The following is a 27,389-nucleotide window of genomic DNA, read 5'->3' as shown; positions in this document are numbered from 1 at the left end:
AGAAAATTTGGCACATATGCACTACAGAATACTATGTAACCACAGGAAAAAAAGAACGGGTTCATTTCCTTTGCAGGGATATGGATGAAGCTGGAAGCCATTATTCTCAGCAAACTAACACAGAAACAAAAAAGTAAACATTGCATATTCTCACTCATAAGTATGAGTTGAACAGGAGAACATATGAACACAGGGAGGGGAATATCACACACTGAGGCCTGTTGGAGAGTGGGGAGGCAAGAGGAGGAAGAGCATTAGAACAAATACCTAATGCATTCTTAAAACCTACAATGGGAGAGAGGAGATCCAAGATGGCCGGTTAGGAGGAACTCGGGATTGCAGCTCCGAGAGAAAGCGCAGAGGGTGAGTGGACGCCGCATTTCCAGACGGATTTTTACTGCCCACAGACCAGGAGATTCACAGGTGGAGGAGCCCCATGGGTCGTGAGTGCCGCTGGTTTCACCGGCGTGGCCGCTTGGCCTGCGCCCTGGTGCAGCGGCTCCCTGTGCAGAGTGAGCGAGACTGAGTCCCCTCTAAGCCAGCAAGGGGAGCTGAAATGGGGAGCCAGGCCAGGAGATTCCCGGGCAAAAAAGTGCCACGAATCTCAGAGCCATGGCTTCAGCCAAGCAGCGGCTCCTGGGGCAGAGCAGACGACACGGTGTCCCCTCTTAGCCAGCAAAGGGAGCTGAAACAGGGAGCCAAGCCAGGAGATTTCCAGGCAAAAAAAGTGCCACGGCAAACACAACTGAACCCGGGATGGTCCAGCTCTGTGGAGGAGGGGCGTCCTCCATTACAGAGGCACCCTGCAGTTCCCAGGGCAATCTGCTGTAGCCAAGGCAACCCGCCACTACAGAGACTCCATCACTACAGGGGCAGGCCAACATAGCGGAAGCAGTTCTAACTATACCCATATAAACAGGACTGCAGGGAAGTTCACACGGAAGCTGGGCTGAGCCCACAGCAGCTCAGCAAAGCCTCTGCAGGCTGAGTGTGACTAGGCTGCCACCTTGTGGGCAGGGAAAATAGCAGCAGCACAGCAGAAAATCATAAAACCCTAACTCCCTGGGACAGAACACCTGGGGAGAAGAAAAGGGGGTTTATGAGTTCTGCTGCTGCAGACTTAAAATTACCAAAATCAGAAAGACAGCAAAGTCGACAGGTGGATAAATCCAGAAAGATGGGAAGAAACCAGCACAAAAAGGATGAAAACACCCGAAACCAGAACACCTCTCCTCCTACAAGGGATCACAACTCCTCACCAGCTAGGGAACAAGACTGGATGGAGAATGAGTGTGATGAAATGACAGAATCAGCTTTCAGAAAGTGGATAATAAGAAATTTCCGTGAGCTAAAAGAACATGTTCTAACCCAATGCAAAGAAACTAAGAATCTTGAAAAAAGACTTGACGAAATGCTAACGAGAATGGACAACTTAGAGAGGAATATGAGTGAATTGATGGAGCTGAAAAACACAACATGAGAACTTTGTGAAGCATGCACAAGTTTCAACAGCTGAATTGACCAAGCAGAAGAAAGGATATCAGAGGTCGAAGATCAACTCAATGAAATAAAACAAGAAGGCAAGATTAGAGAAAACAGGGTAAAAAGGAATGAACAAAGTCAACAAGAAATATGGGACTATGTGAAAAGACCTAATCTACATTTGATAGGTGTACCCGAATGTGACGGAGAGAATGCATCCAAGCTGGAAAATATTCTTCAGGATATTATCCAGGAAAACTTCCCCAACCTAGCAAGGCAGGCCAATATTCAAGTCCCGGAAATACAGAGAACACCACAAATATATTCCTCTAGAAGAGCAACCCCAAGACACATAATCATCAGATTCACCAGGGTTGAAATGAAGGAAAAAATATTAAGGGCAGCCAGAGAGAAAGGTCGGGTTACCCACAAAGGGAAGCCCATCAGACTCACAGCAGATCTCTCAGCAGAAACCCTACAAGCCAGAAGAGAGTGGTGGCCAATATTCAACATCCTTAAAGAAAAGAACTTTCAACCCAGAATTTCATATCCAGCCAATCTAAGCTTCATAAGTGAAGGAAAAATAAAATCCTTTGTGAACAAGCAAGTACTCAGAGACTTCATCACCACCACACTGGCTTTACAAGAGCTCCTGAAGGAGGCACTACACATAGAAAAGAACAACCAGAACCAGCCACTCCAAAAACAAACGAAATGGTAAAGAGCATCAACACTATGAAGAATCTGCATCAATCAATGGGCCAAACAGCCAGCTAGCATCAAAATGACAGGATCAAATTCACACATAAAAATATTAACCCTAAATGTAAACGGACTATATGCCCCAATCAAAAGACACAGACTGGCAAATTGGATAAAAAGCCAAAACCCATCAGTGTGCTGTATCCAGGAAACCCATCTCACATGCAAGGACACACAAAGGCTCAAAATAAAGGGATGGAGGAAGATTTACCAAGCAAATGGAGATCAAAAAAAAGCAGGAGTTGCAAATCTCATCTCTGATTAAATAGACTTTAAAGCAACAAAGATCAAAAGAGACAAAGAAGGACATTACGTAATGGTAAAAGGATCAATGCAACAAGAAGAGCTAACGATCCTAAATATATATGCACCTAATACAGGAGCACCCAAATATATAAGGAAAGTTCTTAAAGACTTACAAAGAGACTTAGACTCCCACACAATAATAGTGGGAGACTTCAACACACCATTGTCAATGTTAGACAGATCAACAACACAGAAAATTAACAAGGATATCCAGGACTTGAACTCAGACCTGGAACAAGCAAACCTAATAGACATTTACAGAACTCTCCACCTCAAATCCACAGAATATACATTCTTCTCAGCACCACATCACACCTACTCTAAAATTGACCACATAATTGGAAGTAAATCACTCCTCAGCAAATGCAAAAGAACGGAAACCATAACAAACAGTCTCTCAGACCACAGTGCAATCAAGTTAGAACTCAGAATTCAGAAACCAACCCAGAACTGCACAGTTTCATGGAAAATGAACAACTTTCTCCTGAATGTTGACTGGATAAACACTGAAATGAAGGCAGAAATAAAGATGTTCTTCGAAACCAATGAGAAGGACGACACCACATACCAGAATCTCTGGGACACATTTAAAGCAGTCTCTAGAGGAAAATATATAGCAATAAGTGCCCACATGAGAAGAAAGGAGAGATCTAAAATTGACACCCTATCATCAAAATTGAAAGAGCTAGAGGAGCAAGATCAAAAAAACTCAAAACCTAGCAGAAGACAAGAAATAACTAAGATCAAAGCAGAATTGAAGGAGATAGAGACACGAAAAACCCTACAAAAAATCAATAAATCCAGGATCTGGTTTTTTGAAAGGATCAACAAAATAGACAGACCACTAGTCAGAATAATAAAAAAGAAAAGAGAGAATAACCAAATAGATGCAATAAAAAATGATAAAGGGGATATCACCACAGATTCCACAGAAATTCAAACCATCATCAGAGATTATTACAAACAACTCTATGCACATAAACTAGAAAACCTGGAAGAAATGGATAAATTCCTGGACGGTTGCCTCCTCCCAAGCCTAAACCAGGAAGAAGTCAAAACCCTGAATAGACCAATAACAAAGTCTGAAGTCGAGGCAGCAATTAAGAGCCTATCACCCAAAAAATCCCAGGTCCAGATGGGTTCACAGCCGAATTCTACCAGACATACAAAGAGGAACTGGTACCATTCCTTCTGAAATTATTCCAAATAATCCAAAAAGAAGGAATCCTTCCCAAATCATTTTATGAGACCAACATCATCCTAATACCAAAACCCGGCAGAGACTCAACAAGAAAAGAAAACTACAGGCCAATATCCATGATGAACATAGATGCAAAAATCTTCAATAAAATACTGGCAAGCCGATTACAACAGCACATCAAAAATCTTATCCACCATGATCAAGTAGGATTCATCCCAGGGATGCAAGGCTGGTTCAACATCCACAAGTCTATAAACGTAATTCACCACATAAACAGAACCAAAGACAAAAACCACATGATTATCTCAATTGATGCAGAGAAGGCCTTTGACAAAATTCAACAGCCCTTTATGCTAAAAACTCTCAATAAGCTAGGTATTGATGGAACGTATCTCAAAATAATAAAAGCTATTTATGACAAACCAACAGCCAATATCATACTGAATGGGCAAAAACTGGAAGCATTCCCTTTGAAATCTGGCACTAGACAAGGATGCCCTCTCTCACCACTCCTATTCAATATAGTACTGGAAGTTCTAGCCAGAGCAATCAGGAAAGAAAAAGAAATAAAGTGTATTCAATTAGGAAAGGAGGAAGTCAAATTGTCTTTATTTGCAGACGACATGATTGTATATCTAGAAGACCCCATCGTCTCAGCCCAAAATCTCCTGAAACTGATAAGCAACTTCAGTAAAGTCTCAGGATACAAAATCAATGTGCAAAAATCACAAGCATTCCTATACACCAATAACAGACTTAAAGAGAGCCAAATCAAGAACGAACTGCCATTCACAATTGCTACAAAGAGAATAAAATACCTAGGAATACAACTAACAAGGAACGTAAAGGACCTCTTCAAGGAGTACTACAAACCACTGCTCAACGAAATAAGAGAGGACACAAACAGATGGAGAAACATTCCATGTTCATGGTTAGGAAGAATCAATATCATGAAAATGGCCATACTGCCCAAAGTAATTTACAGATTCAACGCTATCCCCATCAAGCTACCAATGACCTTCCTCAGAGAACTGGAAAAAACCACCTTAAACTTCATATGGAACCAAAAGAGAGCCCCCATAGCCAAGTCAATTCTAAGCAAAAAGAACAAAGCTGGAGGCATCACACTACCGGGCATCAAACTATACTACAAGGCTACAGTAATCAAAACAGCATGGTACTGGTACCAAAACAGAGATATAGACCAATGGAGCAGAACGGAGGCGCCGGAGGCGACACAACATATCTACAATCATCCGATCTTTGACAAACCTGATAAAAACAAGCAATGGGGAAAGGATTCCCTGTTCAATAAGTGGTGTTGGGAAAACTGGTTAGCCATATGCAGAAAGCAGAAACTCGACCCCTTCCTGACACCTTACACTAAAATTGACTCCAGATGGATTAAAGACTTAAACATAAGACCTAACACCATAAAAACCCTAGAAGGAAACCTAGGCAAAACCATTCAGGACACAGGCGTAGGCAAGGACTATATGACCAAAACACCAAAAGCATTGGCAACAAAAGCCAAATGGGACCTAATCAAACTCCACAGCTTCTGCACAGTGAAAGAAACAGTCATTAGAGTGAATCGGCAATGAACAGAATGGGAAAAAATTTTTGCAGCCTACCCATCTGACAAAGGGCTGATATCCCGAATTTACAACGAACTAAAACAGATTTACAAGAAAAAAACAAACAAGCCCATTCAAAAATTGGTGAAGGATATGAACAGATACTTTACAAAAGGAGGCATACATGAGGCCAACAAGCATATGAAAAAATGCTCATCATCACTGGTCATTAGAGAAATGCAAATCAAAACTACATTGAGATACCATCTCACGCCAGTTAGAATGGCGATCATTAAAAAATCTGGAGAAAACAGATGCTGGAGAGGATGTGGAGAAATAGGAACACTTTTACACTGTTGGTGGAGTGTAAATTAGTTCAACCATTGTGGAAGACAGTGTGGTGATTCCTCAAGGACCTAGAAATAGAAATTCCATTTGACCCAGCAATCCCATTACTGGGTATATATCCAAAGGATTATAAATCGTTCTACTATAAGGACACATGCACACGAATGTTCATTGCAGCACAGTTTACAATAGCAAAGACCTGGAACCAACCCAAATGCCCATCGATGATAGACTGGACAGGAAAAATGTGGCACATATACAGCATGGAATATTATGCAGCCATCAAAAACGATGAGTTCGCATCCTTTGTAGGGACATGGATAAACCTGGAAACCATCATTCTCAGCAAACTGACACAAGAACACAAAACCAAACATCGCATGTTCTCACTCATAGATGGGTATTGAACAATGGGAACACATGGACACAGGGAGGGGAGCACTATACACTGGGGTCTGTTGTGGGGGAGTGGAGGGGACAGCGGGGGGTGGGGAGTTGGGGAGGGATAGCATGGGGAGAAATGCCAGATATAGGTGAAGGGGAGGAAGGCAGCAGATCACACTGACACGTGTGCACCTATGCAACAACCTTGCATGTTTTTCACATGTACCCCAAAACCTAAAATGCAATTAAAAATAAATAAATAAAACCTACAATGGTATCTCATTGTGGTTTGATTTGCATTTCTCTAATGACCAGTGACGATGAGCTTTTTTTCATAAGTTTGTTAATTACATAAATGTCTTTTGAGAAGTGTCTGTTCATATCCTTTGCCCACTTTTTGATGGGGTTGTTTTTTTCTTGTAAATTTCTTGAAGTTCTTTGTAGATTCTGGTTATTAGCCCTTTGTCAGATCGGTAGATTATTAAAATTTTCTCCCATTCTGTAGGTTACATGTTCACTGTGATGACAGTTTCTTTGGCTGTGCAGAAGCTCTTAAATTTAATTAGATCCCATTTGTCAATTTTGGTTTTTGTTGCCATTGCTTTTGGTGTTTTAGTCATAAAGTCTTTTTTTTTTTTTTTTTTTTTTGAGATGGAGTTTCGCTCTTGTTACCCAGGCTGGAGTGCAGTGGCACGATCTCGGCTCACCGCAACCTCCGCCTCCTGGGTTCAGGCAATTCTCCTGCTTCAGCCTCCTGAGTTGCTGGGATTACAGGCACGTGCCACCATGCCCAGCTAATTTTTTGTATTTTTAGTAGAGACGGGGTTTCACCATGTTGACCAGGATGGTCTCGATCTCTTGACCTCGTGATCCACCCGCCTCGGTCTCCCAAAGTGCTGAGATTACAGGCATGAGCCACCGCGCCCGGCCTCATAAAGTCTTTTTTTCATGCCTATGTCCTGAATGGTATTGCTTAGGTTTTCTTCCAGGTTTAGCATCTCAGGGTCCTCCAAGCAGACTCACTGCTGGGCCTGCTTCTCTTGCTGCTCAAGTCAGCCCTGCTCTAACTGCTGCCGACACTGTCAGCACTAAGGGGGCGATGGGCATAAATCAAGGCTCTCCAGCAGTTCCTGTTCTCTCCCTCCCTCTAACTCTTTGGGCACAACAGGAGGTAGTAAGAAGCTGGACAGAGGAGTCGGGGGCCAAGGAGGGTTGGGCTCTGAGAGCCTGGCCAGCCGTCATAGGCAAAAGCCTTGTGTGAAGAGCACATGGCCTCAAAGGCATGTCCAAACTACCTCTACAGTCCTAGCTCATCCCAGCCAAGGGGAGCTCACTCTTCCCAAGATTTGCACCCTTCTGGTCCTCAGCTCTGTCACCTAAGCCCTTCTTCTGCAGATCTGAAGTGTGTTGTACCGTTTATTGCCCATGGAGGGTGACACCTGCTTGTTCCTGAGTCTCCTCTTCTCCAGGCTGAGCATCCCCAACAGCCTGAATTGTTCTCAAGGAACAAGACTTCTAGATGTTTCCCTGCTCAAGCACTCAATGCCATCCTCTCTGCCTGGCCCCAAACTTTCCCAGAAGCATGGGAACCCATCTGAGGAATCCCTGCCCTGTGGAGGTCATGGTCGATGAAAACCTTCAGCAGAAATGTCAGGACGTGTCAGGCTGCAAGAAAAGAGTTCATTCTTATGACCTAGATGGGTGAGGTCAGGTGTAGGGATAAATTGGCTCCCTTTGCTTGAGACTGAAGGAATTTCTAGAACAAGAGCGAGTTATTTTGGAGCTGAAACCCAAATGGGTACATGTGAAGAGGACGTGGATCCTCATGAGGATGACCTGAATGATATCCAGCCACTGAAGTTTACTTATATTGAAATTGCACCATTGAACAATGCGTGCTGACTTCCTGGCTCTCCTCCCACACACTGGAACTCTGAATTCCTGGAGCAGAGATTATCACTCCCACCTTGTGCTCCAGCACCCAGCAAGAGCCTGGCATAGTGGGATGATCAGCATAAGTGTGTGGAGAGACAAAGGAAGCAGGAAAAGGGGAAGCTCCAGGGACAGTAAGGGGTGAAAAGACAGTGTCCAACCCCCAGTTAACTGTCAGCACTAAGTGGGGGCACAAATCAAGGTAGGGGGCCACATGGAGAGGCACTTACCAAGGGGATGTGGATCGAACACAGAGAAAAGGAGAAGGAGATTGCAGGGAATTGAGGTTTCTGATACCTGTAGCTTCTCTGAGCTATACAGTTTACCCAACAGGGGCACAGAATCTGGCTCAGGGAAAGTCCTGGGGAGACAGAAAAAGATTCAATCACTGCCCAGGCCATGAAAGTGGTTCCAAGTACCTAACTTATGCAGATAGATCCAAAATAATATCCCTGAAGTCGACTTGCCCTTCCCTCCATTCCAATGACTAGAACTAAGCAAATGTCTTCATTGATCTGTCTTTCCCTTCATGACAGCTCCAAAATGACCAAAAACTAAAACAAATTTGAAATAGGTAAAGAGAGTCCCAAGGACCTGTCCTCATTGGCTATGGCGGAGCAGAGCCCACTTCCAACTCCATGACTAACTACATGAAGACGATCATGGGGGGATCAGGTGATCCTGAAACCCCTTCCTGGCTGCAGCAGCCCTTTCCCGTTGGGTGCATGCCCTCGAGTCTGCAAAATTTCAGAAGAATGTGTCAGTTCAGCCATTGGCTCTAAACATTTTACCAATCATTCCCTCAGGTTGCAACCCAGCATATGTCCAACAATATTTACTTAGTTCTGAGCATTTAAAATTGTTGTTTGCACTGTATTTCTTGATTTTCTTCTCTTTCTCTTTTTTAAACAAATTGAGGTGATCAGAAATGTAAATTTCCCCAGATCCATAAAACAAATTTTGTATCTACACTGACTTGGATTTGGAACCTCTACTTGTTGCCTGTCCTAGGCCATGGTTGACTAAACCACCACCAATGTGGAAAAACCCATGACTCTTGTCTCATTCATTGTCATTGAAGACTCAGCCTATATTTTTCAGCGATTCAGCTTCCTAGCCTTCTGGGTGTTCTGCTCTTGGAATACTGAGTCTGACTGCCTGAGCTCACATTGACCTTCAGGACAGAGATGGAAGAGAATGGGAGGCAAGTGAAAGGTGACACAGGACAAACTGCCAATTGACAGCCACCAAGAACTGATAGCAGCTCATGGTCTAAACCACAATTGCCTCCAGGGCTACTTTATTTGGCAGTTCCCAGGATCCTATTAAAGCCTTTCCTCAACTTTGTGACCCAAAGGTTAGTGGTCCCTACAGATTCCTGGATCCCTGGATTGGAACATAGCTGTAAACAAGGTCTTTAGTCCTCTTGCCAGTTAGGTTTGCCAAGTGCTGTCTCTAGGTTCACAGAGAACAACAGGTGAACACCACCACTGTCATGACCCTATCCCTAAATCAAGCCTTATCGCCCTTCTTCTGCCAAGACGTTCCCCTTTCCTAATGCTGGTGTGAGCCCTCCCGAGGCTCAGTTTCCTCCACTTCACTTCTGAGTTCTCTCCAGACATGGTCAGGCTGACACTTATGTAAGTCCTTCCTTGACCTTCCCTAACTCCTCTTCAACCTTTATCTCACAGCTGTCACAATCATATGGATGTACACACCCAATTAGCAAAGTCACGTTTGAAATGCACGTGACTTTTTTTTAAATCTTTGCTCATGATGTATCTTCTGGATTTTCTCCCTGCAAGAACCACCTTCTCTTCCCACCCAAATTGTGTCCATTAGTCCCTGGGATCTCACCTCCCTACCCCTACCCCACCCCACATATACACATCCATTTCCATACTAAGGTAAGGTTTGCTCCTGTTGAATAGAGACACCTGGTTCTAGAACTGGCAGAAGCTGACCCGTCTTCCACTGTGACATTCTAAAGCCCTATGTGGGGCTCACAGCAGACTCCGTGCCAGTGATGCCTGTAAGTCCATGTCTCTCTCTCCTCCACACACCCACTCACAGCACACACTCTCACCAATTTCACTCTCAATCCTCTGTCCCACAGACAGCCATAGGCACAGCCACATGGAACAACATGAGTCCCTCTCCTCCCACTTTGAAATATCTAGCACAATAACCTGGAAGAGTGGTCGATTATGCTGGACAGCAGGATGCCCTTCCCCTGGCTGGCCTGAGCAATGGCAGCTTCAGTGGCAGGGTGCATAGGTCCGGATATCAGCAACCCAGGCTCTGACCTGGGGCCCAGAGCTTCTGCATGGATTTGAGCCATGTAAGGAGTGAAATAGACACCAGATCTACATTATCAGAGCCAGACCTACCATACCATCAGGACTCTCTCATTTCTTACCTAACTCTACCCAGCAGTTGTTTGTTGAATGAAAAAGAATTGAAGGGCCCCACGTCCCTACACTAGGACTGCCCATACTGTCCTCTTAGGCTTCTGTTGCCTTGATATATTTGCTCCCTAATGCTGAGGTTTCCACGATTGCTCAGGTCTACTTCTGCTTTCAGAACACTGAAGAGTCCTAGTTTTTATCCTCTAAAATATATATATATATACATTTCTCATCAACCAAATGATTACACAGGTTAACAATATCCAAAAGTTAATTCTGATCATATGAGAAGCTAGTTTTAATTTTGCAATACAATTTTTAAGAGTACAGATGTCATTTTACAAACACTTGATTTCCACTTAATATGTTATAATGCATCTTCTCTGCAATTAGAGAAGGATCTGAACAGGAAATCTCAGACACAGGGAAAAGCTAAGCCTTATTAACAAAGGACTTCTGAGAAAATTCAGGAGGTCCATGTCCCCTCCCACCACAGGACAAATGGGAGGAGCTCATCAGCCAAGACTTCCTTCTGGAGGTCTTTCAGCACATCTTGATGACCCTGGACACCATAATGAAGTGTGCCTTCAGCCACCAGGGCAGCCTTCAGCTGGACAGGTCAGTGATAACCCTTCAAGGTCAGGGTCCTTCTTTATCCAACTAGAATGGATGTACCTGAAGGGTTTGTGGGGCAGTTTGGAGGCCCCCCTCCCCATGAAGGATGATGCAGCTATTGACCAAGCTCCATTCCAAACCAGAACAAACCATGACTCAGACACAGACCCCTGAATCCTAGCTTACATATAACCAGACTGTTCATGCCTTCTTATAAATGTCTGAGACTCAAGGGATATAATACAGAAATGACAAAGGCCTCAGAGTTGCCTGCTCCCACAACTTGAGGCCATCTCCACCCAGACAACACTCCACCTCCAAGTCAGAGGCAGTCCAGACTCTTGTTTCTTCTGCACCCTATCTTTCAGGAATTCTCAGTCCAACATCCAGGCCACTGGGGATCTGAACAACCTGGGGATTTTTCCTCTTATGAGAAATGCCTTTCACCAGAATGACACCATCTACAGCCTGACCCCTGCTGCCCACTGGACACACCACACCTGCCAGCTCGCCCATCAGCACACAGGTTCTATCTCCGCCATTTATCACCCACCCTTTTCCAGGTACAGCTAAAGGAGCCTGCCCTGACCCTCAGGCAGAAGGTGCAAATACAGGAGCTGAAAGACACTCAGGCTGGGGACTTTACTTTCCCCATCTGAGCCACCAGTAGAGTTCAGCATGAGTGTGGGTGTCGGCGTGTGGTCAGGGATGGGAGCCGTAGCACTGTGTGAGGCAGGGCAGGTATTGGAAGCTGAGATATTAGGGGCCAGATGCTGTGCAGGGTTTTGCCTGGGCCCCTCCATGGAGATGGTTGAATGAGATTCCTTCCTACCAGCTTTCAAGCTGCAACCTCTGCCTCTGAGTTGCAGGAGGCTGTCTAACCCTTGTGGGGACAAGGACTGGCTCTGAGGGCCTCCACCTAGCATCCCGTATTCCCGTCCCCTGCTCCCATCCCCTGCCTGACTGCCCACATCCCACTTCTGCTTACCTGCCCTTCTTCCCTCCTGCCTGTGCTTCTGTCTACTGTCCTCTAGTCTGTCTTCTCTTCTCTCTTTCATCTTTCTCTAGGGTCCCTACCTACTTATCTAATTGTGTCCTACCCACCTGCATTCCTGACTGTCCACTCAAATCCTTATCTTCTTCCTGCCCTCCAGCCTGTCTGCCTGTAGACCTATCTTCCTTCTGACTGCTTGTCTGTCCTATATGAGTTTTCTACTGGCACCGTAATATAGTACCACAACATGAGTGGCTTAAAACAACAGAAACTTAAGAGTCTTACAGTTCTTGAGGTCAGTTATCTGAATTGGGTTTTCCTGGTGCAGATCCAAGGTATTGCAGGAGTTCTAGAGAAAATCTCTTTTCTCTTCTCCAATTTTGTAGTTCCTTGAGCTTTGTTCTCCAGGTTTTTAGTAATTGGATTAGGTTCACATAGATTATCAAGGATATTGTCCTTTACTTGAAGTCACCTGATTGTCGATGTTAACCACAACTACAAATCTCTTCACGGCAACATCTTGGGTAGTATTTAATTGAATAGGTAGGTAAAACAGTCCATCCAAGTTGACATATAAAACTAAATGTCATATTTTACTCTTAGCAACTTGGCACCTATACATACATATCCACGTAAGCCTAATTAGTATGCAAATTTAAACTATAACAATGTCATACTTTTGCCAACTGTCCAACATACAATTGAAAACACATTAATCTTTTCCTCACCAGGACAATGCATAGTCATTGGTTGATGTTTGCTTTTCTCCTCTATAATTCTGTAACTTAAATACTGTGATGTAAAATTAACTATTATTAATATATCTTATGTTGGATGTGAATGCGATAAGAGAGGGAAGGTCCATGGTGTGTGCCACTGAGACTTGCCCTGCCTCACACGGTGCTACAGCTCCCAAACATATTCATAACAAAATAGTTAAGAAACAATCATAACAATTAGAGTCCTTGTTTGTATCAGTGATTACATGGTCACAACTGTCATTTAGAACTACTTTCTTCCACTACACATTCCATATTCCCTTTGCCTACTAGAGTGACCCAAACCTTCCTTGTTGCAGAGTCTAGACCATTAATAGTCCTGCCTGATTTGAATTGTTGTATTTTTCCATTTACTTTAATTATAGGACACAATAGTACTCAGACACGCCCTATAGTATCTCCTATATTTCATATATATCAAATTCAAGAGTATAATTTGGGTCTCTCTGGGTGAAAGCATTTCTCCCTGTGAAACTGAGACCTCTAGGCACACAGAGAAACACCATAAGACGGAAATCAAAATTTTTTCTATTGGATCACTAAGGGTAATACTAGTAGGGCCATTCCCATTTCGTGGTCACCCAGAAGCTTTCCTTTTGCAGTGTTGCCTATTTAAAGGCATTTGATTAGTACTATCCAGTGCTGATATTTTCATTTCCTCTGTTGCCACATCATGGCATGAGCTACTTTCTGGAATTCTGAACCCATAAACCTTGGCTATGGGAGAAACAGTACCCTATATTGGACATTAATTCATAACATTTATAACCTCCTAGAGAACCTTACCCCAGCTCTACAAGGTATTGACCCCTAGCTGTTATTGTTCCTGAAGTTATTTCTGTGGTTCCAAAATGCATAACTGGAATAGATATACTCAGCAACTGGCAAATAAATCTCAGCAGAATTGAGAGGTTTGTTATCCCCAGCTTGATTGGTATCTTCCCATATGTCCCCATTCCAATTTTCAAGCTCTCATTACTTTCAATCAGTGTTCTCATTTTAATAGAAGGCATCCTGCAAGGTTTAGAATTTAATTTGCATTTTAATTCAGACACTGGTAGGGTCTGCATAGTTTGAGTTGGGAATTTGAATCCCTGATCTCATCATTTTCTTTCCCCATTTTCTCCAGTGTGGTTAGAAGCAACCATTCAATCCTAAAATCCTCCTTAATTTGACTAAAATATTATAAGGTATCAGATACATGCTTACCCAGAACCTTGTCTTCTATGAGGTTGCCTTTCATAAGGCATTTAGGTATTTGATGAGTAGTATCCAATGGTGATATTTTGCTTATCTCTCCTGCCACATCATGTCATGGACTGGAGTTGTAAAAGTTAGAACAATCTAGATAAAGAGTTGCTTTCTTCTAGTTTCCACCAACATGTCTTTCATTTTCTTCTGAGTCCCCAACAGAAGCACCTTTAATGTTCCTATTTCTACTAACATTCTATTCTGAGATATGATTACCGGTTACAGGTATCCAAGTTACCCCGAGTTACCAGCAGTATATCACATGTGTCTGCAGCAACTTCAGTTTTTGCCTCCTCAGAAGAAAGAATTTGACCAAGGGGCATAAAGCAGAAAAAGAGACCAAGAAAAGTCTTGTAGCAGGAGTGTAAGTTTATTTTTAAAAGGCCTTAGAACAGGAAAGAAAGGAACATTCTCTTGGAAGAGAGTCAAGTGGGCACCTGAAGGTCAAAGAGCACATTGAACCTTCATCTTAGAACTTCATAAACTCACATCTTTCCCATGATTCTTCCCTTGGGGGGTGCTGCCTGCATGTGCGGTGCCCTCCTTACCCTTGGGAACTGAGCACACGCAGTGTGTTTAGGAAGTTGTACACATGCCCATCTGAGGCTTTATTTCTTTTTCTAGTGGTGTGTACCTGGAAGATCATACTTTGCCAATTTGTCTCTGAGTGCACATGCCCAGGAAGGTTCTTCTCCCTGGCATCTGCTTTCAATTAACACTTTAATGTTAATAGCTGTGGATTATCAGGAGATTGTCTCTCTCTGGCACCGAGGCACTGGCTGCCGAATTATCATTTTTAGAGAGGCAATGTGATAATTGTTGAACCACCACCTGCCATTCCTAGTGGGTTGGGGAGAGCCCTCTCCTGCCCTGCTCATGCCTTACTATCTGTAACAAAACCATATAAGCTTTTCCCTCCATGCTGCTCTCTTCCCTCAGAGCCCTCATTGGAAGCATTTCAACGTCCCTATATCTACCAATAGTGTGTTTAGACAGTGTAGACTTTCTCTATCATGCACTTCAAAATTCTTCCAGTCTGTATCTACTCCTCAATTCCAAAGCTGCTTGTACATTTTTAGGTACTTTTTTACACACCTCATCTCTACTACCCACAGCTTCTGTAACAAATGACCACAAACATAGTGATCTAACGTGACAGAGCTGGGTGCAATGACCCATGCTTTTAGTCCCAGCTACTCAGGAGGCTGAGGCAGGAGGATTGTTTGGACCCAAGAGTTTAAAAACAGCCTCGGCAACATAGAGAATACATTGTCTGTAGGAGAAGAAAAGAGAAGAAAAGACATTTATTATTTCACAGTTCTAAAGGCCTGAAGCCCAAAATCACTGTCTTGGCTGAAACCAAAGTGTCAGCAGCAATGTGCTCCCTCTAGACTTCCAGGGAAGAATCCATTCCCTGCCTCCTCCAGCCTCTGCTGGCTGCCAGCATTCTGTGGCTTATGGCTGCATCCCTCCAATCTTCAAGGGTCAGCATCTTCAAATCTCTCTCTGCCCCGTCTTCTCTTAGCCATCCCTGTTTGTGTCATATCTTCTTCTGTATTTAGGGCCCACCTTAATAATCCAGGATAATCTCCTCATCTTGAGCCTTAACTTAATCACATTTGCAAAGACCTTTCTCAAATAATATAGCATTTACACGTTGTAGTAATTAGAACTCAGTATCTTTTGGGGCCATTATCTTTCCCACTATAGTATAGTCTTCCCCATGGAAAATATATTTGCCCCATACCAACATTCAAAAGACCTCAACCCATTACAGTATCAATTTAAGTGAAAAATCTTATCTAAATATCATTAGCTTAATATGAGAGAAACTTTTTTTTTATGTTTGTGGTGGGATAGATGATAAATGGAGATTGAAACATGTTACATATATAGAGCTAAGGTTAGTGGTTGTAAAGCCTTTCATAGGAGATGTATGAGTTGGCCATAGTAAAGCAGTGGGTGTGATACTCATACTCAAAGGAATACAATTGCAAGCAGTAAAGTCTTAAACAATTAAAAAAGTTAATTGTTTAAGTTTCTGGAATATACACATTATAAAATCCTTCTAAAATGAAATTGTTGTAGGACTATTTATCATAATGATGTCAGCATACTCAGGTAAGAAGAATAGGCAAGTAACCCTGCTGCATATTTCATATTAAAGCCCAATACACATTATGTTTCTCCTTCAGTTAAGTCTACGAGAGTATTCAAGTAATTTCTTTTAAAGTTGAAATAAATCATATTATGGTAAGTGACCATGAGAAAAAAAATTAATCATAACTATTCCTGGGTAACTGTAAGAGTTGATAGTGTAAATGACCCACTTATTAATATAACTGATAGGAAAGTGATTGCTAAACTTACTTCATATGAAATTGTGTGGCTGCTCCTCATGCCCCAATTTAAGATGGAATAACTTAAATTTGAAGCTCATCTGGATCTTAGCATGGAGCATGCAGCTAAGCTTGATACTGATAAAGTAAACAGTGTCCCTAAGCTTATATTGATTAATGGAGATGGCAGAGGCAAGAGAATCAACATTGTTAATGTAAGGCAAGAGACTAGACTGACACAACGATAAATAATAATATAGAGGAAGCTAATATTATGATTCCTGAAGAAACAATTGACAGCATTTGTATTTAGTTGCAGCAGTCCATACGGGGAACTAGCAGTAGGTCTTTCTCAAATTTGTATATGTCTTAAAATTTTGTGTAAAATCAATATTAAGAATGGTATGGTTAATTAAATAGAAATAACTAATAATAGTTGAATAACAATCAACATATTGGTAAGAACAAGAGTTGTACCTATTATCACAAATGTCTAAGTCTTACACAAATAACCAACCATCATCTTAACCAGCTCTATTTGGGGTAAAGTTAGTATTTATTATTTGGGTTAAGATTATTTCATCCATTTAATATAAAGTGATTTTGAAAACTTGGCGTTGTTTCTGGTGTCTTTTCTTTAAAACAGAAGCCAGTCAGGAATGGTAAACTTGTTATTGCAAGGCTTTCGATATTTAGAGAGGGCAAAGACATAACAAAGAAAGAAAACTTCAGACCAATGTCACTGGTGAATGTAAATGTAAAAATCCTCAACAAAATATTAGCAAACCGAATCCAGCAATACATCAAGAGTTCATTCATCATGATCAAGTAGACTGTACTTCTGGGTTGCAAGGTGGCTCAAATATATAAATCAATAAAAGTGATCTACCACATAAACAGAATTGAAAGCGACCATATGACGGTCATCTTAATAGACACATAAAGGCTTCTGATAAAATCCAACATCCCTTCATGACAAAAACCCTCAACAGACTATGCATTCAAAGAATATGCCTCAAAATAATAACAGCCATCTATGATGAACCATGCAAACATCATACTAAATGGGCAAAAGGTGGAACTGGCTGGGCACGGTGGCTCACGCCTGTAATCCCAGCACTTTGGGAGGCTGAGGTAGGTGGATCATGAGGTCAGGAGTTCAAGACCAGCCTAACCAACATGCTGAAACTCTGTCTTTACTAAAAATACAAAAATTAGCCAGGTGTGGTGGCATGCACCTGTAATCCCAGCTATTCAGGACACTGAGGCAGGAGACTCACTTGAACCCAGGAGGTGGAGGTTGCAGTGAGCCAAGATCATGCCACTGCACTTCAGCCTGGATGACAAAGCAAGACTGTTTCAAACAAACAAAAAAAAAGGTGGAACCATTGCCAGTGAACTGGAACAAGACAAGGAAACTCCTTCTCACAACTCTTAACATAGAACTGGAAGTCCTAGCCAGAGAAGTCAGGCAAAAAAAAAAAAAAAAACGAAGTAAAAGCATCCAAATAGAAAAAGAAGAGTTCAAACTATCTTTGCTGACAATATGATTCTATACTTACAAAACCCTAAAGACTCTGTCACGAGGCTCCTGGAAATGACAAACAATTTCAGCGACATTTCCGGATACAAAATGGAACCAACCCAAGTGCCCATCAAGGATGGACTGAATAAAGAAAATGTGGCACATATACACCATGGAATACTATGCAACCATAAAAAGGATGAGTTCATGTCCTATAAAAAGATATATATAGTGAGGCTGTAGTAAAAGAGTTTTAAGTAGTCCTATTTTTTAAAGATATTGTTTATCATTTAAAACATGAATAATGTATTCAGAGCATAAGAATAACAAAGCTTTAGAGAATGCTTAGGTAGAGATTTCTAAAAATGCCAGGCAGGGTTAATTCATGTCCTTTGCAGGGACAGGGATGAATCTGGAAACCATCATTCTCAGCAAACTGACACAAGAACCAAAAACCAAAAACCAAACACTGCATATTCTCACTCATAGGCAGGTGTTGAACAATGAGAACACATGGACACAGGGAGGGGAACATCACACACTTGGATCTGTTGGGGTTTGGGAGGCTAGGAGAGGGATAGCAGGGGGTGGGGAAATTGGGGAGGGATAACATTAGGAGAAAAACCTAATGTAGGCAGCAAACCACCGTGGCATGTGTATACCTATGTAACAATCCTGCAAGGTCTGCACGTGTACCCCAGAACTTAAAGTATAATAAAAAAATAAATAAAAACAAAATCTATGTACAAAAATCAGGAGCATTTCTTTTTTTTCCTACGAAAATATATTTTAATAGCTGGTGTTAACAATTTGCATAACAAAAGCCAAATTATATTAATAACATTGTAACATTCTATAAGCCCCTTCATTTGAAAAACATTCAATGTTTTCTTCAAAACTGTTACACTCTTAAAGTTAGTCTTGCAAATTAATCGTCAACAAAAATTCTACATATTTGGAAGCAAATAGAAGCCAAACTGCACAATGGTTCAATTTTGATCACAGGTCAAAGATCCACAGTTTCACATCATGCCTGTAATACACTTGATGCTGCTTCCCAAATGCTCGGTAATTCATTGCGTGGACACTGGAGAATGGGACTGTGATGCAGTTTTCTCTTTTTCTTTAAAGTACATCATTCTTAACAGCAGTTGGATTACAAAGAAGTAGATACTATGCAAACTGGATACCATATATCAAACACAAAAATCCATTGGAATTCCCATGAATATACTGAAGTAATACAAACAGTTGAAAAAATTTGCTCAAAGATTCTTCCCAAGTTTATGAATTCGAGTAGTCTAAGCATCGTGGAATAATGACCACAGAAGCAACATATGATGCCTTGACTTTTTTGATCAATAGTTGACAGTTCCTGGAAAGGGTCCAAAAGACATGGAATACTTCAGAAAGAGACTTTTATTTTAGCATCTTTGTTAGTTTATATAGCTTCTTACTTAACTAAAAGCTCTTCCACCTCCATACCACATTACCCAAAACAACCACAATCTAGCCATTTTCAGATTATTCTATACACCAATAATGTTCAGGTTGAGAGTCAAATCAAGAACACACTCCCATTCAAAATAGCCACAAAGAAAATGAAATACCTAGGAATACAGCTAACCAAGGAAATGAAAGATCTCTACAAAGAGAGCTACAAAACACTGCTGAAAGAAATCAAAGACAACACAAGTACGTGGAAAAACATTCCATGCTGATGAATTGGAAGAATCAATATCATTAAAGTGGCCATACTGCCCAAGGCAATTTACAAATCCAATGGTGTTCCTATCAAACTACCAATGCCATTCTTCCAGAATTAGAAAAAGTAATTCTGAAATGTATATGGAAACTAAAAAGAGCCTGAGTAGCAAAAGCAATCCTAAGTAAGCAAGAAAGCAAGAAAGAAACAAGCAGGAAGTATAACAGTGAAATGAAAATAGATCATTATACTAAAAAATATGCACTCCCATGTTCATCGCCACATTCTTCACAATAGCGAAGACATAGAATCAACCTAGAAGCCTATCGATTGTGGATTAGATAAAGAAAACGTGGTGCATGCATACCATGGAATACTATACAGCCATAGAAAGAATAAAATTATGTATTTTGCAGCCATGTGGATGGAGCTAGAGGCCATAATCTTAAGAAAATAAATGCAAGAACAGAAAACCAAATAGCACATATTATCCCTTGTAAGCGGGATCTGAACATTGAACATACAGGGACATAGACATGGGAATGATAGCTACTATAGACTGTTAGACAAGGGAGGCAGGGAGGAGGATATGGGTTGAAAAACTGCTTATTGAGTACTATGCTCACTACCTGGGTACCATATACCCATGTAGCAAAGCTGCGTATGCTCCTCTTGTATCTAAAATAAAATTTGAAAAAAAAAGATATAGTGAGGCTGTAGTAAAAGAGTTTTAAGTAGTCCTATTTTTTAAAGATATTGTTTATCATTTAAAACATGAATAATGTATTCAGAGCATAAGAATAACAAAGCTTTAGAGAATGCTTAGGTAGAGATTTCTAAAAATGCCAGGCAGGGTTAATTCATGTCAATAGTAACTATTCGTAAGACTAGTTCACTTGAGGTTGACAAAGCAACCATTACCGGTGGTCATTACCACTGACAGTTGAAGCTTTCCTCTCACTATTTCCCCAGGTGGATCCTCCACACCCAGTCAACTCTGAACTCTGAGATCCAAGCTCTGCCCTCCCCCTTTAACCCTCCCCAAAGGTGGGCGGGACAACCCTCCCAGAATTTGAGCACAGGTCGGGAGGGGCAGTCAGGGACAGACAGGTACACTCAGAGATCCAGCAGGTGCAGCACCATGGGTGTACCTGTGCCGATCCTCACCAGATTCCCAGACAGCATCTCTGGGCTCCTTCAAGTGAGTGATCTTCTTGCTGTGCCTGCTTCTACTGCTGCTCAAGGCAGCCCAGTTCTGCCTGCATTGGCAGTGGCTGCTGAAAGCCGTCCAGCAGTTCCCGTCTCATCCTTCCTACTGGCTCTTTGGGCATGGCCAGGAGGTAGGAAGGAGTTGACAGGAGAGTGGGAAGTCAGGCTGGGCAGGGGCTCTAAGGTACTTGTTAATCAGTCCACAGATGCTTGTTCTTCCTTTCAACTCAATATTAATGATCCCCTACTGCACAACCTCTAATCTTCCTTACTCCCCAACAAGACTGGAAATTCCACACAGGTAAGGATCATAGCTGTGTCCTAATGCAGTTGCTGAACCACACTTGGCACATGGTATGTGTGCAGTAAGCCTGTGCTGAATGAAGGCACCTGCCCCACTGTAGGGCAAGCTGCCTCAGTGCTGGAAAATATGGTTGTCAGAAGGAGGTGGGCAGAGATTAGATACTTAACGTGGTAGACAGTTGCTTTGTTACTAGAAGCAGTTGAAATAAAGAAGAGTTGGCTACATGGACCATCACTAGAATCCAGTGTCTATGAGTGTTCTAGATGAGATTAAAAGAAAGCTGAGTCCTGAAAGCTGAGGAGAGGTGGCTGCGCTGTGGCAGAGTGGAAGGGCATTCCAGGTAGAGAAAAGAGCACATGCCAGGGCCCAGACGAGTGAGCAGGTGTAGCTGGTGCATGAATCAGCAGCAGCGGCGGCAGCAGCATTGGAGCTGAAACAAATGGGTGATGGTGGAATTGTCAGCAAGGCTGGAGGCAAAAGTTGAAGCCAGAAAGCCAAGAGTTTTGTGATACACATCAAAGAGTTTAGAAAGCTGACTCTAGGCAGCAGGGAGCTCAAAATTCATTGATAAGTGAAAATGAGAATAAGAAACCCAAATCTCAAAATCATAGATCAACACCAGTGCCATATGCATGTACCTAGACTCTGCCCATAAATCTGTACATATTCAGCATGTAGAATACTATTATGCACACAATTTTATAGTTAATCATTTTTCACTTAGTCATACACATTCCAAATGCTAGTTTTATCTTAACAAATACTTACATGTATGCTGGGAAATTTTGAAAATATAACAAGTATGATTATATTAAATTATTGTGTAATTTGAATGTTTACATTAATTCATTTTATTCTCTAAATATACTAAATTACTTTACAAATCTGCTTACCGAATGATACAAGTTATGCACATTGCCCATGGAAATTGTTGTGTTTATGACTTCCACAGATTTTACACAGTGTGAATACAATGGCTGACTTAAGTTTCTGAAGGCAGCATTGACCCCATAGCTCTACACAGCAGACAGACAGAATCTGACCTGAGGTCAAGTTTTGGGGAGAGGAGCAAGAATCTGGATCAGAGCCTAGATCATCAGAAACAGTCCAAATTCCTGACTTGTCCCGGTAGATCCGGAACTACAAGGTCTCTGTGGTTGTCCTGCTCTGCGGTTCACTCCCACTGCACAGACTAGAAGAACTAAATGAAAGCGTTCATCTGTCTACACTCATTGACAGTTCCAACAGGACCAGGAGCTACAACAGATTCGGAAATGGGTGGAGACATTGCCAAATGCCTGTCCTCGTTGGCTATGGGGAGACAAAGTTCGTGTCCAACTCTATGACCCTGACTACATGAAGGTGATTCTGGGGAGATCAGGTGAGGTTGAAATTTTATCTTGATTCAATCAGCTCTTCCCTGCTGATACAGGCCCCTGAGTCTGTAAAATCCCAGTAGAAAGCGACAGTTCAAACATTAATATTTAAACCCTGTCCCAACCATCCACAAAGTCCACAGTCCAGGCTACAGCCGAAATTATTTACTGAGTAATGAATGTTTAAAACAACTATGTGGGGCTAGATTTGCTGGTTTCTTTTTTTTTTTTTTTCTGTTCTTTCTTGCTATTTTAATCTAATAGAGTTAATCTGAAATGAACATTGCCACACGTCTTATAGACATTTGGGTATATGCATATGGCACAGGTGTTGATCTCTAATTTTGAGATTTGGGTTTCTTATTCTCATTTTCACTTATCAATGAAATATGACATGGATTTGGTAACTATAATTGCTTCCAGTCCTGCATCATTGACAGACTAAGCCACCACCAAAGTCTCTGTCTTACTCTCTGGCCTGGAGGACATTGCCTATGTTTCTCACCAACTCCTTCCTAGGTCTGTGGGTTTTCTGCTGCAAGAACACTGAATCTGACTTCCTGAGCCCACGTTGGCCTTCATGGCAGACATGGAAAGGGACAGGAGACAAGTGGGAAATGACACAGGTCAAACTGCCAACAGACAGATACCAACTGATAGAAGCCCGTAGTCTGATAGATCCCCTCTGGGGATGCCAAATTTAGTAGTTCCCAGTTTCCTGTAAAGACTTTTCTTGTCTTTCAGACCCCAAAGTTACAGAGATCTCCAGACTCCTGGCTCCCTGTATTGGTATGTGCATGTAAACTAGGACCGCCATCTACTGCCCGGGTAGATTTGCTAAGAGCAATCTCTTTGGCTCATAGAGAACAACAGGTGAGGGGCCACCACTGTCATGGTCCCCATCCCTAATCCAGTTTCACGTTCCTTTTTACATATAACAAGACCCTCACTTTTGCTAATGCTGGTGTGAGCCCTCCTGAGACTCAGCTTCTTCCACTTCACTTCTCAGTTCTCTCCAGACATCCTCAGCCTGGTATTTATTTAACATCTGCCCACAACACTTTTCAACCTTCATCTTACAGCTGTCATAATCCCAGGGATGTATCTGCCCAATTAGGACATTTCCACACCTGAAATGCACCTGCTTTCCCTGCCATAGCCCCTGAAGTACCTTCTAGGTTTTCTCTCCTCAGGAACTGCCTTCTCTCTTTCTCCAGAGATTCCTTTCATCCCACCTCCCACCCACCCCCCCGACACATACACACACCCATCTCTTGGCCCAGTGTATGGTTTGCCCCTGCTGAATGGGCAGAAGTGGTGCCAGCACCAGCGGATGCTGACCCCAGCCTTCCATTATAACATCCTGAAGCCTTACGGGGGTCTCATGGTGGACTCCGTACACGTGATGCTGGTGAGTCCGTCTTTCTCCCCTCCAGACATCCACTCACAGCACACTCTCACCAATTTAACTCTCAGCTCTGTGTCCCACAGACAGCCATAGACACAGCTACACAGAATAACACTCTCAGACCATTACTGTGAGAATAGGACTCCCCAAAAGTGATGTGATAGCGGAGCACCCAGGCATTTAGTTGAATCCACACATTGCTTATTGTCACAGGAAACAAGAATCATAGTGGATAGATTGTGCCTCCCACTTTGAAATCTTCGGCATAGGGGACTGGAGAGATGGTCAATCCTGCTGGACAGCAGGACACACTACCCCTGAATGGCCTTGACAATGGCAGCTCCAGTGTCAGGATAGACAGGCCAGTCTGTCACTCAATGAGGCTCTGGACTGGGACGCAGAGTTTTCTCCATGGATTTGAGCCATGCGTGCAGTGAAATGGACACCAGATCTTCATTCTCAAAGCCAGACCTGCCATACCCGCCATACCCTTCCCTCCTATCAGAACTCTGATTTCTCACTCAACTGTGCCCAGCAAATGTTTGACGAATGAAAATTAATTGAAGTCCCTGATGTGCTTCTTTCATTAGGCACTTAAATGGGCCTCGTAGACTTCCTTTTGCTTTGACATTTTTTTTTTGAAAGAAAGAAAGAAAAAAAAAAAAGAATGAAGAAGGGGAAGAAAAAGGAAGAGAAAGAGAGAGAGAGAGAATGGGAGTATTGCTTTCTTGCCCAGGCTAGAATGCAGTTTAGTAATGGGTATTGAAAACCTCTTTTATACCAATAATTATACTTGATGTAAACAGGAAGGAATAAGGGAAGAAAATAACAAACGAGCAGCCAATCAATATTTCATTTAAACCTATGAAATGCTATGCGATTACTGAGGAGTGATTTACTTCCAATTATGTAGTCACTTTTGGAATAGGTGTGAGGTGGTAATGTATCTTTTGTGTATTTGAAGTGGAGAGTTCCATAAATGTTTATTAAGTTTACTTGTTCCAGGTCTGAGTTCAAGTCCTGGATGTCCTTGTTAATTTTCTGTCTCGTTGATCTATAGAATCGTTAGCTCTTCTTGTTAGATTGATCTTTTTGCCATTATGTAATGTCCTTCTTTGTCTCTTTTGATCTTTGTTGCTTTAAAGTCTACTTTATCAGAGGCGAGAATTGCATCTCCTGTTTTTTGGTTATTTGTTTATTTTTACCCTCTGGTTGGTAAATCTTCCTCCTTCTCTTTGTTTTGAGTCTTTGTGTATCATTGCACGTGAGATGGGTCTGGATGCAGCATACCAGTGGGTTTTGGCTTTTTATCCAATTAGAATATATATGTTTAATACTGGCATTTGATGCTAGCTGGCTGTTTTGCCCATTAATTAGTGTAAGTTTTTCATTGTGTTAATGCTCTTTGCTTTTTGATATATTTTTGGAAAGGCTGACATCGGTTGTTCCTTTATATGTATAGTGCTTCTTTCAGAAGCTCTTGTAAAGCAGGCCTGGTGGTGGTGAACTCTCTAAGTACTTGTTTGTTCGCAAAAGATTTAATTTTTCCTTCGCTCATAAAGCTTAGTTTGGCTGGATAGGAAATTCTGGGTTGAAAGTTCTTTTCTTTAAGGATGTTAAATATTAGTCCCCACTCTTTTCTGGCTTGTAGGGTTTCTGCTGAGAGATCTGCTGTAAGTCTGATAGGTTTCCCTTTATGGGTAACCTGACCTTTCTCTCTGGCTGCCCTTAGTATTTTCTCCTTCATTTCAACCCTAATAAATCTGGCCTTGGGGTTGGTCTTCTTGAAGAATATCTTTGTGGTGTTCTCTGTATTACCTGGAGTTGACTATTACCCTGCCTTGCTAGGTTGGGAAAATTTTCCTGAATGATATCCTGAAGAGTATTTTCCAACTTGGATTCATTCTCTTTGTCACATTCAGGTACACCTATCAAACGTAAATTAGGTCTTTTCACATAGTCCCATATTTCCTGGAGACTTTGCTCATTCCTTTTCATCCTTTTTTCTCCAATCTTGTCTTCTCGTTTCATTTCACTGAGCTGGTCCTCGACTTCTGATATCCTTTCTTCTGCTTAATCAATTCGACTATTTAAACTTGTGCATACTTCACAAAGTTCTCGTGTTGTGTTTTTCAGCTCCATCAATTCACTTATATTCCTCTCTAAATTGTCCATTCTCATTAACATTTCGTCAAACCATTTTTCAAGGTTCTTAGTTTCTTTGCATTGGGTTAGAACAAGTTCTTTTAATTCACAGAAGTTTCTTATCACCCACCTTTTGAAACCTGCTTCTGTTATTGGACCACACTCGTTCTCCATTAAGCCTTGTTCCATTACTGATGAGGAATTGCGATCCCCTGTAGAGGGAGAGGCATTCTGATTTTGAGTATTCTCTGCCTTTTTAGGCTTGTTTCTCCCCTTCATTGTATATTTATCCCTCTGTCATCTTTGTAATTACTGACTTTCTAACTAGGTCTCTGAGCGGACATCACTTGTTGATTCCCAGCGCCGAAATCTGAGCAATCCACTGCGCCAGCCAAAACAGTGGTGTTAAGATTGATGGTGCTTTTCTGCCCGGGAATCTCCGGACTCTGCACCAAGAGCTGCTGCGCAAAGCTGCCAGCAAAACTGCCCCGCCGGCCACAAGAGTCGCCCTGGCGACCAGTGGGGCTCCTCCGCTGGGAATCTCTTGGTCTGTGAGCAAAAATATTCGTCTGAAAGTGTGGCATCCTCTCGTTCTCTGCGCTTTCACTGGGAGCTACGAGCTCGAGCTGCTAGTGATCAGCCATCTTGGATCTCTCTCTGCTTTGACACTTTTCCCCCTAAAGTTGAGGTGCAATCAGTCCCTCAGAACAATCTCAGTTTTCAGAACACTGAAGAGTACTCCTATTATTTATTCATAAGAAATAATAAAAAATGTTTCTAGTCAAGTCAAAACACCACTGTTTTGGCTGGCGCAGTGGATTGCTCAGATTTCGGCGCTGAATCTAAGAATGCAAAACTTAATTCAGACTCTTGTGAGCAGATATGGTTAATGCTGTATTAAAACTTTGAAAAATGGATATTGGTTTACACCTATTGATTCACAATACCAATTTCGACACTATAGCTGTTCTTAAAGTGAGGGATCCCAACCATGATATCTGGAGGAAAGGGAAGAGCCGAGCTATATTAGCAAAATAATTCTGGGGGATTAAGAAGGTCCATACCCCCTCCCACCACAGGACAAATGGGAGGAGCTCATTGGCCAGGAGAATCCCCTCTGGAGGTCTCTCAGCATGTCTCCTTGATGACCCTGGACACCATCACGAAGTGTGCCTTCAGTTACCAGGGTACCGTCCAGTTGGACCGGTCAGTGATAACCCCCCAGGTCATGTTCTTATCAACTGCATGGATGTACCTGAGAGGCAAGTGGGGCACCTTGGGGGCTCACTTCCACAGGAAGAAAGACTCAGACTATGAAAGCTCTAATTCCAGACCAGAC

At 42.2% G+C, this 27,389-nt stretch overlaps 1 protein-coding gene across 1 annotated transcript in view; it reads left to right on the top strand.

The window, feature by feature from the left end:
* Positions 1-27,389, top strand: part of LOC105704950 (cytochrome P450 4A11-like) — a 63,367-nt gene that overhangs the window by 24,624 nt on the left and 11,354 nt on the right. Inside the window, 9 exon segments of the mRNA XM_064372153.1 lie at positions 10,897-11,018; positions 11,384-11,578; positions 20,581-20,830; positions 20,832-20,948; positions 22,361-22,502; positions 23,242-23,286; positions 23,781-23,908; positions 27,130-27,156; positions 27,159-27,256. Coding sequence (XP_064228223.1) covers positions 10,897-11,018; positions 11,384-11,578; positions 20,581-20,830; positions 20,832-20,948; positions 22,361-22,502; positions 23,242-23,286; positions 23,781-23,908; positions 27,130-27,156; positions 27,159-27,256 — 1,124 coding nt within the window.

This window comes from Aotus nancymaae, unplaced genomic scaffold (genome assembly GCF_030222135.1).
Source record: "Aotus nancymaae isolate 86718 unplaced genomic scaffold, 86718_ANA_hifiasm-v0.15.2.pri h1tg000007l, whole genome shotgun sequence".
In the NCBI taxonomy this organism is placed as follows: Eukaryota; Metazoa; Chordata; class Mammalia; order Primates; family Aotidae; genus Aotus; species Aotus nancymaae.
This window is presented reverse-complemented; position numbering and strand designations above follow the sequence as displayed.